General features: G+C 48.3%; 3 protein-coding genes across 3 annotated transcripts; 1 reads left to right on the top strand and 2 right to left on the bottom strand.

The window, feature by feature from the left end:
- Positions 1 to 4,004: 4,004 nt before the first annotated feature.
- On the bottom strand, positions 4,005 to 7,047 carry CNBM0790 (hypothetical protein; the record flags this gene model as incomplete). Its single annotated transcript, XM_767066.1, has 8 exons — positions 4,005 to 4,342; positions 4,395 to 5,399; positions 5,450 to 5,568; positions 5,690 to 5,842; positions 5,891 to 6,333; positions 6,393 to 6,454; positions 6,505 to 6,687; positions 6,747 to 7,047. The coding sequence occupies 8 exons, from the start codon at positions 7,045 to 7,047 to the stop codon at positions 4,005 to 4,007; spliced, it is 2,604 nt and encodes an 867-aa protein (XP_772159.1).
- Positions 7,048 to 8,545: 1,498 nt separating this feature from the next.
- On the bottom strand, positions 8,546 to 11,126 carry CNBM0780 (hypothetical protein; the record flags this gene model as incomplete). The annotated part of the gene is made up of 9 exons (XM_767065.1): positions 8,546 to 8,812; positions 8,870 to 9,010; positions 9,052 to 9,141; positions 9,191 to 9,357; positions 9,407 to 9,923; positions 9,972 to 10,693; positions 10,754 to 10,831; positions 10,893 to 11,058; positions 11,106 to 11,126. The coding sequence occupies 9 exons, from the start codon at positions 11,124 to 11,126 to the stop codon at positions 8,546 to 8,548; spliced, it is 2,169 nt and encodes a 722-aa protein (XP_772158.1).
- A 403-nt stretch (positions 11,127 to 11,529) lies between these two features.
- On the top strand, positions 11,530 to 13,012 carry CNBM0770 (hypothetical protein; the record flags this gene model as incomplete). The annotated part of the gene is made up of 8 exons (XM_767064.1): positions 11,530 to 11,581; positions 11,708 to 11,760; positions 11,835 to 11,942; positions 11,998 to 12,103; positions 12,158 to 12,556; positions 12,606 to 12,685; positions 12,733 to 12,951; positions 12,998 to 13,012. 8 exons carry the CDS (start codon positions 11,530 to 11,532, stop codon positions 13,010 to 13,012), a joined length of 1,032 nt encoding a protein of 343 aa, XP_772157.1.
- Between the last annotated feature and the right edge of the window lie 214 nt (positions 13,013 to 13,226).

The following is a 13,226-nucleotide window of genomic DNA, read 5'->3' as shown; positions in this document are numbered from 1 at the left end:
GAGATACAATGTCAGCGTGACGACTATCGTCAAGATCGTTCACGAGCATGGGTTTTACCGCAGAATTATGAGGCGTAAGCCTTATCTTTCGCCCAAAACTATAGCTAAGAGGGAAGATTGGACCAGGAACAACATGAAGAGGGGCTGGCGGGACGTTGTTTTCACTGATGATGAATGTGTGTTGGAGCTGGGGGAAGGAATTACGAGGTGGTCAAGGGCTACCCGATGCGTAGGCGAAGCGTACGCTCCACAACGCATCCTACCAACCTTCCATTCTGGTCGACAGAGCCTGATGGTTTGGGGAGCGATTAGCTACTACCAAAAATTCCCTCTTTTACGCCTTCCTCTGGCTCCATCGACGGTCAAAAATGGTATCAGGACCAAGGCCGAGTCCCTCAACGGACTCAGGTACCCCGAGATGGTGATCGAAGGCGTCTTGGGGGACGAGGGTGGTATCCTTAGGTGGCTAAAGTCCTCCGGCTTCTAAAACATCCTTGTGTTGGAGGGCGGAGCTCCCTCACATCGAACTGCCGTTGCGAAACCAGCGAGAGCTGAAATGGGAATCTAAACCCTTGGCCATCCCCCCTCTTCTCCTGACCTAAATCCCATAGAGAACGTATGTATCTCCTAAAGTCAAAGGTCGCGGCTTTTCCCAGGGTCGCCACGTCGCTTGATGAGCTCTGGAAACAAATACAGAAGGCATGGGATGAGATCGACCTGGAGCAGGTGAGGGATCTCATAGATGAGATGGAACAGAGGCGTGTAGCAGTTTGGAAGGCGAAAGGGAAGTCTACCGAGTATTAAATTATTGTAAATTATGCATAGAATCTGTTTATGTACTTGGTTTGCCCGAAAACATGCACTGTAAAATGATACATGCAATCGATGTTGTTTGTATAGGTAGAAAACGGGATCAAATGGGGGGGTACATTCTTTTCCGTAGGTACAGTATCAAAACATCTTTACATAGAGCAATGGAACTGCAGTGTCCTCTCAACAATTTTCAGATCTCCTTTGAATCCTCCAGCCACCCTTATTAGACGTCTCAAAGCGCGGCAAACACCCCGAACACTATAAACCCCGAGGACAGGTGGCAAGGGACAGAGAGGAGTGCAGAGAGTGGGGACGCAAGGCGACTTGGATCGCGATGCCCTAGCAGGAGGGACTAGGCGGCTAGCATAGAGTCGTGGGAGACGTAGGCGCAACCCCTACAAGATTACCCCTAGGCATGCAAGCGAGAACAGATCTATCCAACATCGCAGAGGTACCGACCGACCTCTCGCCACGTGAAGAGTGGTTCTTCCGCTTCCTATACCTCTCCCACCTCCCCGCCCGCTTCAAGCCCTTGCCCAGTACACAGCGAGCCTTTATTACTGTGATCGAGCAAGTCCTCTACAAAATTCACTCTGGCTTCTCGGCAGTCAACCTCGCCCTCCTTCTCCAAATTCCCAAGGGAGGAATCGTCCCCGCATTCAGCCATCCACAACTAACAGCTTCTCGCCTTCGGGCCTATTTATCGCATGATGACTGGCCGGAGGCGCCGACATGGCCAAGCAGGGGGGCTAGCGGAATGTTCAGGGAGGACAAGTTCCATTAGGAAGATTGAGAAGGGGAGACTTGGGGCAGCAGCCAGGATATTGACAGGAGACGGGAACGTAGCCGAGACCGCCCCCGAAGTTCGCAATCAACTTCGCAACAAGCACCCACAGGAACCACCAATCTTTTCAATAGCAACCTTTACATGTATTCTCTTTCACCCCCGTAACCCCCTTGGTCGCCAGGCAATCCCTGCTCTCACCCCCACTTACTCAAGGAAATAGTTAGCAAACTGAACCCAGACACGCGCCTGGTATATCCGGCTGGAGCCCCCACCTCATGAAAGTGACTTGCAAGAGTGACAAATTCTGCAAACTCTCAACGAAATGAGTCGGACCATTGCCAACAACGCTCTTCCAGACAACAAAACGTTCCTAGCCTTAAAGCTCGTCCTTCTCCACAAAATGGACGGCTCTGTATGTCCTACCATCGCAGTTGCTGACCTCATCTACCGAGTCTGCGCAAAGGTCATTCTCAAAGCCACCTTCAAACCGGGATTTCTCCTGCCCTTCCAGATGGGAGCGATGTCACCAGACGGTGTCGAGCCAATCGTCAGGGCAGTTGAGCGAGCAATCTAGGGCGCATTGGACGGCCACCACACCCATCTTTCCTCTTTAGACACATCTAATGCCTTCAACTGCATCGACCGGGGAGAAATGACAAGCGCAATAGCTACCCACGCCCCCAAATTCTCTCAAGAATGTAGATTGTCCTACAGCAACTCGTCAACACTGGTCTGTGAGGAGGGGCATGTACTTGCCTCCTCCAAGAGGGTTCGTCGAGGGGACCCCTTCGGCCTTGTCTTCTTCTCCTTAGCCCTACGCCCCACGATAACCGAATTTTCCGTGCACCTCGGATCCCACCGTCAAATAACCACATATCTTGACGACGTCTACATACTTTCGCCCGACGACACAGCGCTCGAAGGACCTCTCAATCCTCCAAGAGCCATGCGCTTAAACTCAACGAAGACAACCGTTCAATGAAGAGCCTAAGAGACATAAGGGAAAATGGGTTCAAATCGCTGGGTACAACGGTCGGCAGCGCGACGAAGCGCCGAATCGTCTTGCAAGACAAAGTTAACGAAGAAATCACGAAGATCTTCTAACCCCAATTTCGATCTTCAAACCCCAAATTCTCCCATCCCAACAAGCTCTCCTTCTCTTCCGCATATGCTCGCCCAAGAGCTACGCCGCCTGCAACAGCCACTCACAGATGACATTCGGGAAGAGTGGATCCCACTGAACAACGCCGTCTGGAAAGAGATCCGTCGCCTTCGCTTAGCCAAGTACGCAGTGTCGCCCAACCTGGAAGCCAGGGGATGCGCCTTAAGTTACCCTGCCCGCCAATGTATTATATTAATATTTCTGATCTCATGGTTGTTATCTCATTTTCACAATGTGATCATCGCCAATCACGAGAATGTTCTTTTTGTCTTGTACTGATGAACGAAGATGAAGTGTAGTGTGCAGTACCAGTATTTGTAGTGTCTCTATTCTTCCACCACTTAGTTTTGGTGACCTTTTTGACATCTCAGATTTCTCGCGCTGAGTAGATTCTGCGTCAACAGGGAACCATTTCTGTTACGATATTTTACGTGCATCCAATCCCTACCATTTTTAATGCCGCAACGCCTGAATCAGTCGCGAAAGCTTAAACCACCTTTGTTAAAAGGACATCTCAGTTTTCCACAGCCTTTTTTGCTTTGTGGTCTGTGTGTCGTCTCATTTAGTGTCGCTGCTTTAGCATCTTTCATATACACTACTTGTCTATGGACCACACATCATAATTTTGCAGAGTGGCGGATAGGTTGCCAGCCAGACTGTATGTTGGTTGTTGCATGCCCATTATAAGCGGCATCATACAACAAATCTACAAGGGATGATATTTTAGAGGAAATCAATTGCTTGAACAACGCCAATGAAGAATATTCCTCTTGTTAGTCGTTTGGTTGGTCACAAAGTATTCAGGCAGTGATTGTAACTGTCTGTACACCATTCGTCGGCACCAGGGGTTGCATTATTGTTCACATAATCAATTAATTACGACATATGAAGGAATCAACTAAAATGCAGAAGAGAAAGAGTGAGGGGGCATTTGAGACTGTATCTAGACACGAATAAAGAATCGTCCTTATACACAGTGTTCGGAAATTTTGTACGGTCATGATGCGTGATAGCGGCGTAAAACGATTGTCTAAAGGTCAGGTACTAGTGTTACTGTATGATAGAATGTATGATAAGAGGCACAGAGAACCGAGAAGATATGAGAACGGAAAGGAAAAAAGAAGCTAAAACGTCCGACAAGTATTGTCCTTCAAACCATAATGTTCGTTGGTAGTCGTGAAGGATGTTTTGAGAGTTCATAGCTGGAGGGGGGCGGGAAAAGGTGAATTATTTGATCTGTATTTATCTAATGTTAACAGGCTGATACCTTTGTTCGCCCCTTGTGGCTTGTTGACCAGCGGGCGCTTCGGGAGCCTGATACACATGACCTTGACCATTTCCGTCATCGCTCATATCATCCCTGTACGGGCTTGCAGTCCGCCCGACACCAGGACCACCGGCAGCGTAGGAGAAGGAGGAAGAGTTGCGCATGGGCGTGCGAGAAGCAAGATCCGCCGTGGCGATAGTATTTATGGATTGGTTCCGAGAGTGGTTTCCAATGAAAGCAGGTGTGGGAGAAGCATAGGAATTGTGAGAATCGAAATCAGCCATAGGATAGGCAGACCCAGGCTCCTTGTAAGCTGTAACAAGCATCAGTATATCGGCGTGACAATTTCGTGAAAGTCTACTGACCATCTCCAGCATCCGGGTTCCATCCCTCTTGTCTGTCACCGTACCATCCCTTTTCGTCCTCCTTCTGGTTCCTCTTCCTCATCACGAAGAATAACAACAGACCTGCCAGAACAGCAGCGGCGCCAACACCAACACCAACTCCAATACCGATTTTAGCACCTGAGCTCAAGGTACTACCAGACTCAGCATTGTTCTGATTAATGTTGGTGACAGCAGTGTCGGTGGCGTCGCCTACAGCAGCCGTCGTGGCTTCGGTCGAGGTGGTGGCAGCTGCTACAGTCGCGGACGAGCTGGTGACAGGGTCAACATACCAATACTTCTTCTTGATGATGTCAGCACCTTTTTCGGCAATACCATACGTAGTGGCCATCAAGTGTGCGGAGAGCTGCAAGGGAGCAATAGAAGTGTCAATGACTCGCAAGTTACTGGTACCATAGACAGTAAGAGTGGTGTCGACGACACCACCGCTGTTCTTGGGAAGCATGGAGCAAGTACCGAGGGGGTGGTACTCAGTTCCACAATTCTGTTTCGTGTAGGTAGCAAGAGAGTCACCGGTGACGCTGGATCCGGGAGCGGTCTCGGTGATCATGACGTCGGACAAAGGACTCGCAGCAGCCAAACGCCTGGCGAATTCAGAGCCGTAGGCCATAATATCAATGTCGTAACCAACGCCAAAGTAGTCCGGATTGATGTTCGGCTGGGTGAAAGGGTCGGTAGAGTTGATGAAAATGGTACCTCGAGAGAAAGGATGTTGCAAAGCGACTTGGATACCCAATTCGTTGCCACCATTACCAAGCAGGGTAAGAACAATTTCGAGCTGCCCAATATCCTCGGTAAGCCACTGTTGCTGGATCTGGTACTGTGACGTAAGACCGGTAGCAACAGTATCCGGAAGATCGAGCCAGGAAGTGACGTTGGTGACCATGCCGTCAATAGCAGAGGATACTGTCGAGGCGTAAGTAGATGCTGACGAGCTTGACTGCATGATATCGGACATAGAGGGGTCTAAATGAATGTCAGTTATCAATGAAATAAAACGGAATTTTTTTACTCACATCCAACGGCTTCATTGACGTAAGTCCACATGCCGGTGAAATTTGACTTGTATTGAGCCAACTGCTCGCTCTGAAGCGTGGAGGATGCACTCAGATTGCTCCATGTAAGGGTACCTTGACTGGGGAATCGTCAGCAACGGCCCTCGAGATAAATCTGAGCAGCCTCCCCTTGTATTACTGGACCAATCGCAGCCAAGACAGTACAAAGGACGGCAGAAAGCAATATAACATGAAACTTACGGAGTGGACCAATACATAGAGTACGAAACGTGATCCTGAAGGTTATATCCAACGGGCAAGTCAATTTTAGTATCGATGCCAAGGCTGGACAGTAGGTCCTTGGGCCCAATACCTGAGAGCTGAAGAATCTGAGGGGAACCAACAGTTCCACCGCTGAGTTTGAGTCAGCTTCGGTGTTCATACTGTAGCGAATTAACATACGCCAAAAGTACTTCCTTATTGGCCTGAACGGAATAATTGGCCGAGTTGCTGTTCGCTTGGAAAGTAACACCACTGGCGACGATGTTTCCACTCGCGTCTGTGCTTCCATTGAATATGACACCTGTGACCTGTTGTTCAGTCAAAATCACAAGGTTGGACCTTGGAGGAAGAGGGTCGATGTAGCCGGCCTTGGAATCGGATCGCGTCTGGTTCCGCATGTTGATGGTGGAAGTGGAAATCATGGCACCGTGTGTTGAGCCGCCTGCGAGATCTTTCCCAGAGAGCCCAAGAGTTTCCCAGGTAGGAATCCACTTAGCCACCTCGTCGAAAATATATTCGGAAAAACCGATTTGAATGGGTCCATCGTCGCCGTGGGCAGATGCGTTAACGACGATACCAAACTTTTCCTGGATATCAGTGGGAGGAGCGGTGAGATTCTCGGACTGAATGTATGTGAGTCAGGCATTAAAGATAGCTAGAAACCTGACCAGGGGCTACATACCTTCTTGATGTACTTGTTTACTTCTTCCCAATTCCATGTCTCATTGCCATTAGGATTTAAAGCTACTTCCATCAGTTTCTGTGTCAAGCTGAATGACTACGTAGCTACTTACTAGCCCAAGCATCATACTCGATGGAACTCGCTCTTCCCCAAAATAAACCGTTGATGGCACCTGAACCACCCAAGCCTTTTCCTCTGGGCCAATACTTCGTGAGGTCGAGAGCATCTGTCTGTGGAACAGTGTTGTATGCCCAGTCATACGCAGTACCCGTGAGGGAGTTGAGATAGGAGTAGCCTAAGCCATCATATATTAGCATGGCGATGTGGCTAAGAAATGCAGCCAACAAAGCTTACCAGGGATATCAATTTGATCCTCGTAGTTAGAGCCGTCTCCACCGGCTTCGATACATAAGACGGTCACATTACTCCATTCACTCAATCTTGCTGCGAGAGTCAAACCAGCAACACCACCACCAGCAATCACAAAGTCGAACGATTCGCCATTGATAGAGGACGCGTCCGAGGTAATGGATCGCTTGAGGGAACGGCGATAGGGATGATGAAGGTTATGGGGAAGGCTCCCTGGTCGAGTGTCCGCAGACGCCTGAGGAAGCATCAGGGAGAGCAAAGGGAGCAATGCGAGAGGTGCGAGCATGATTAATGGCCAGGTATGTAATGCTGAACGCTTCTGTGGCTGAATTAATTGCTGTAAGTTGAATTGATCTCTGTCTGCCTGGTTGTAACCTTTGACAGACGGCGTCGAGTGTTGGGCGTCTTAACAGAGGTTGACAGTAAAGGCAAAGGCAAAAGAGGCGGTGCGAAAGAGGTCGGAAAGAGGGGGAACGGAAGGCGACATGCGCATATATGTCGCTGCTTGTTGAGGTATCTGAGCCTATGCTCTTGTTGTGGTGATGATGATGTGAAAGAAGAAATGAAATGAAAGAAAAAGGGGGACGCGAACAGCGATGATCAAACAGCAGCCAGTGATGCGTACGATATTATTAAATTCGTTTACTTCACCGTGAGGATTAGTATCATTCCCAGCCCATTCAAATCCTGATTTCCGCAATGCTGTGCTCGATGGTTCGTGATTATACTGCCCATGCATCTCGGTTGCGCAAAATGTCTCTGAACCAGCGGCAAATACAGTACACTAATGGGAGCGGATCATACCGTGCCGAGCTGTCGTCTCATTCTTCCTCTCCCTTTTCCCTCCTTCCTTTGCCTCAGATCGCTCTTCCCTTCCAAGCCAAGACTTCTTTACCTAAAGAAAGCCCCCTTTCTCTTTTTCTCTCCTCTTCTGCTACCTGTTGACTAGTAAAACCGATTCACCCGCCGACACGTTTCCTTTATTTCCCAGGGTCCACGTCCGGGATCCTGAACCCCTGAGTGCGTGTCCTTCCGAAATCTGTTGATTTTCCCTAGATACGGCGTTTTGTTGCCAACTCAAACGCGCCTTGTTTTCACGTTACTATAGTTTTTAGGCAGCGCGACTCGCTCGCAGCCTTCATGTATCCGGCAGTAAATCGCTATATATACAAAAGGGCTCTATAGATAGCAAGGCACAAACTCGCATCCTTGACATGTCCATGTAATTATGTGGTATGTTAACTGACAGCGTTCAACTGCGTCAACCGTTTCCCACCGACCATACTCGTGATGACCAGCGGTAAGGAAGAACAGAAACCAAGAAGGCAGGCACACCAACCATTCCAAGACTAACAAAAATCTATGGCATAAGCCAAGGCACCGCCTAATAATGTCGCGTCGTACGCCGTCCTTTTATTCTCTCGATGGGATAACAGATACTTGTTTTCGTGCAGAAACAACAAAGAAGACGCGAGTATGCCAGCTTCATCGCCTCTGACAAACGTGAATGACAAAAACAGCATTTACATTCAAACGTCAAACATTAAAAGAACCCTGGCAACATCATCCCACTATGAGACCTGCGGCGTCCATCATCACTATTCCTCCCTCCTTCGTAAAAGCGGAGAAAACCTCATTGGGCGACACATTCCTCCACTTATTCTATCAAAATAAAGTCCCCGCACCGCGCACAGCCGCAAACTGAAATTGCTTCCGGGTCTATTCTATGTTGTTGTACTTTCTTCGTTGATCTTCATTCCTCTATATGTCGCTACATACTATACTTAATCAATCAACGCACCCTTCCTCCTGCCCAACTCTGACTCCTCCATCTTATACATTGCAGGCCTTCCATCGTTCCTTCCTCCGATGCCCCCGGTGGCACCAAGTAGGCCAGCTCCAGGACCATTTCGGCGTCGACGGTCGAATAACGGCACGACGGCTGCGAATGACATACCTCGACCGCGGACCGCAGAGCGGTGACCCGGTCCAGAGTAAGAGAGAATCTCTAGAGGAGGGTTCAAACGCGGCCAGGAGACGTATGATGTACCCTAAGAGTGATAAATGGCGGTCAACGGCCAAATAAATGTATGAAAAAAATAACTTACATTGCCCCAAATATAGCTTCCTGATAAGAATGCAAGAAAGAACCACAGGATGAGGAAAGAATATATGGACATCTCTGAGGTTCGTGGGAGTGTGAGAGCTGCGGTAATCATAGTGAGAGCAAACGCTAGTATGTACGGCATCTTCTTGGGTCAGCATTGGTCAGGCAAAAGCATGGACTTACCGAGCGCATGATAAGAGGTCTTGTATCAGTCAACGGAGGAACGCCGCCCCTTTTGGCTATCCATGCTCCAGTTAGAATATCAAAACCATCCTGCTCTTCAGTCAGATGTCTCTCTCAGCTCACAACAATGGGAACTAACCTGACGGTCGCCGTCGAAGAAGTTATTCCTAATGTATCTCACCACGCTTTTGTAGCCATCTTCCAGGAGACCCTCCTTGGATCGTTTACCGGTACGAGTAAAGTCGGATTTAAGAGCACCGGTTCCTGCATAAGCACGGGAGACGGTGTCACCATGATCGGCCCACACTATTTTCTCAAGTTAGCCTAGTTTCTAGTAGAAATGAAAAGCACGTACCATTCCGGAACATAATCATAAACTCTTCATGGTCCTCCACACCTTCCTTGACGCTCAGGATCCCAACCTTCCTTAACTGCCGGTTCAAAACCCATCTAGCCAGAGCCGCTTGTGCGACATTGGTCCTGTCAAGACAATCCATACAGTTGGTTCTGACGACACCCATTTGCTTAGCAAGTACCTGGGTGTCTGCAGAGTTTGGTCGGAAGAGAGCATAGGTTGAAGAGTCGGGGTTGACCGAATGATACCAGCCCATATCCTCAAGTGCGGTCGCAAGCTTCTCGACCAAAAGGGAAATTCGGTCAAACCTTAGACCTTTGCACTCGTGGTGAAAGTCAAAGTAGAGGTAATGAGCTTTCTCCTGGATGGACGGGTCGGACGAGGCGACAAGAGACATGTAGCGCTCAAAGGCTTCCTTGACAGGTTGTTCGTGTCCCTTTTGGTTTACAAGGTTCACAAGATATGTATGGCCATAGGTCTTAATCATACTGTCGAGATGCGCTTTGAGGGCTTGAGGCTAATTCTTTGTCAGAACATGCCACGTCTTTCAATGTCATTCACTCACCGTCTCAGTGTAATCCATAATTTGCAAATCAGGCTTGTATCTCAAGTTGTTGACCTCTGCCCAAAAGAGCGGAACGCTCCCTCTTGTCTGCACAAAGCTCAGTCTTTCCCTACCCTCTACCTTTCCCCTTCTGTAGGCTTCTCCATCCTCCGGGATAGGGTCATACAGAACAATTTGCTCAGTCTCGTTGAAATTGGCGACGTGGCCAGAGGGGTTGATACCTCGAGTGAAGTATCTGGTACCGGCTCGGTAACGAGATCGCCGAGAGATGAGTAGGAAAAGAAGATCCCGAGAGTTAAGAGTGGATGACCGAAGCTCGATAGAGCCGTACATTATGGGAAGGATAAATCGGCTGAGATCTGCCTCACCGGACTCGGTCACGTCAATCATCTTGTCCATGAGAAACCTATTCCAAAAGAATCGTTCATCTGCCCGTTTCCAGACTGGCCATTGTTCTCCGGACTGTGAGAGCTTCAGATCGATCTCTTGTTGCCTCTGCAAAGAATTGGTAAGGTCCCAACCATACGAGAACCAGAGTTTGCTGGATTTGAGACCCTGCTCGACAAGAGAGATGAGTTCCTTCTCTACAGGATGTTCAAGAATGGCGGAAGAAGTCGACAGAGGGGAAACAGGAAGAAGTCGATAATCATTCGCGAGGTAGATAGGGTGAGAAAGAAGGCGACATGAGGGAGTGCGAGAAGTGACAATAAGAAGGAAATCGGCTATTAAAAAGCACAAAATCAGCACGGGCACAGTGGTGTCTGAGGAGTAGCGAAACTTACTAGTAGCAAGGCTGAGAATACCAATAATACCGTAGCATGTAATAACCTTTTCCTTTCCAAATGGTATATGAGAAGCCGCTGTTATGTCCTATCGCATCAGCGACATTCCGCCCCACGCATCCCACCGATTGTCACTCACTACTCAAGCTAATCTGGCCGGTCTGACGGTCCACAACCATACTCTCCCTTACATTTTTCTCATCAACAAATATGGTGCCGTCGATTCCCGCATGGCCAGCACTGGAGGAAGCGGGCTCGAAAATGTAAGCGGTAGGAGAGACGTAGAGGTTTAAGGTTTCGTGAAGCTAAGTCTTGTTAGCGATAGCCAGTTCATTTCGCTAAGGTCACATACAGGCAGAGCATTGAATGTCATATTGAACAAACCTCTCAGTACAATCTGTTCAATGGTAAACCTAATGTGACGCACACAGTTGCCCGCAGATAATATCGACGGTCAACAATAATCAGCAACGGACAAAAGGTTAATCCGTAGCGCTGTATTGAGTGACGAAAGCAAACCTCAAGTATAATAATGAATGGTAGTCGTCGTGGCGGCAGGCAAGCGCGACGAGCAACGGCGAGCGACGCTTTATTTATCATTACTACATGTGGCATTTTAATTACTATTACGTAAATTAGGTTACGCGTACACGACGCGATCTCCAAATCAATTTCGCAGACAGAGGCAACAGTCATTTATTTATCCATCTAAACTCTTTCCATTATCGTCAAAAACTCACTTCATCGATTTCTCCATTCACTCAACAAAACACAAGATGCTTGAAGCACGCGTAAAACAAGCTGTAGTCCTCAAGAAACTCTTGGATGGTAGGCCTCATTTCCGCTTCAATTGAAGACTAAGGCCCACAGCCTACGCGTCGGTATTGCAAGATATCTTCGCGTCGTTAGCTTCCACAACACTACGGAGAACGTGATGCTGACAATATGCTGTAGCTATCAAGGAACTTGTCTCTGATGGTAATCTCGATTGTACTGAGGAAGGTATCGTGAGTATCTTTCAAGGGCGCGCGTCGCGCCCATCGACGCGTTGATTGTAATGAGTCTGACGGAGTCTTGTTAGTCTCTTCAAGCCATGGACAATTCCCATATCGCTTTGGTCGCCCTAAAGCTTGAAGCTTCCGAATTTGATGAATACAGATGCGACCGAAACATGCCACTCGGTGTCAATGTAAGTCTCATTCATCCCTCAATTGATATCTCAATGGCGTTAACGCAGACCGTAGCTTGCCTCTTTGACCAAGATTCTCAAATGTGCTAAAGATACTGATGTTGTCACACTTAAGGCTTCTGACGATGCCGATGCACTCAACCTTATATTTGAATCTCCTAGTAAGCCATTCCACGTTTCCATCAGATCAAGGGCTAAAACGACCTGACGCATAGAGGAGGATCGTGTTGGCGAGTACGAAATGAAGCTAATGGACATCGATCAAGAACACCTTGGCATCCCCGACACTCAATACGATGCCACCGTTTCCATGTCCTCTGCTGAATTTGCTCGCATCTGCCGCGATCTCGCTGTCCTCGGCGAGTCAGTCAAAATCGAATGCTCCAAGGAGGGTGTCACCTTCTCCGCAGACGGTGAAGTTGGGAAGGGTTCTGTTCTTCTCCGTCAAAATGCTGGTCAGGACAGAAGCAGAGTCAAGGATGAGAATGAGATGGATGAGGATGGAAAGTTGGATATCAAGCCCAAAACAAAACGGGAAGCCAGACGGGACCCTGACGAGGATGACGAGGACGGCCAGAGGTCCGACGTTGATGTGAAGCCGGATATTGAGGGCGGTCAGTTAAAATTTTCTTTACATATACACGTGGCTAACCTATCGTGTAGAGGACGAACTTCAGGACGAAGAAGAGCAAGAAGGAGAGGAGCAGCCCAAGAAGCGAAAGGCGGCTGGCAAGAAGGACAAGGTGAGCTTACTGAATGGTAGTCATTTCAGTTTCTGACGCAGACATAGGCCAATAAGCGAGCCAAGAAGGAGGACGTTGAAGATCCTGGAGTATCTATCATCCTTGAACGACAAGTTTCTCTCACGTTTTCTTTAAAATACCTCACCAACTTTGCCAAATCCGCTCCTCTTGCCAGAGAAGTCACTTTGCATATGAGTAACGATGTGCCTCTTCTGGTGCAGTTTGAGTTTGAACAGGGAACATTGCAATTCTTTTTGGCGCCGAAGGTGAGTGATCACTTAACTGACCCAGCAAAGACTAACGGGAAGTTAGATTGCGGACGAATAAGGTTGATTGTAATAGTCCCTCTTGGTATAAACATTGTGTACAGATTTCAATCCCTCATGCAAACAAATAAGATATCTCGCGTACGGCTTTTTTGGGATGGTAGGACTGTTATCACAGATACCAGTCAGAAGGCTTTTGACAAGGATCAGTGTGCCGAAATTCATTCGCAAAAATACTCTTCAAATCGTTGTCATCATTGGTCAGATCAAATGTA

The sequence above is a fragment of the Cryptococcus neoformans genome, chromosome 13 (genome assembly GCF_000149385.1).
Source record: "Cryptococcus neoformans var. neoformans B-3501A chromosome 13, whole genome shotgun sequence".
In the NCBI taxonomy this organism is placed as follows: Eukaryota; Fungi; Basidiomycota; class Tremellomycetes; order Tremellales; family Cryptococcaceae; genus Cryptococcus; species Cryptococcus deneoformans.
Note: the sequence above shows the minus strand (reverse complement) of the source record. Positions and strands in the feature narration are given on the sequence as shown.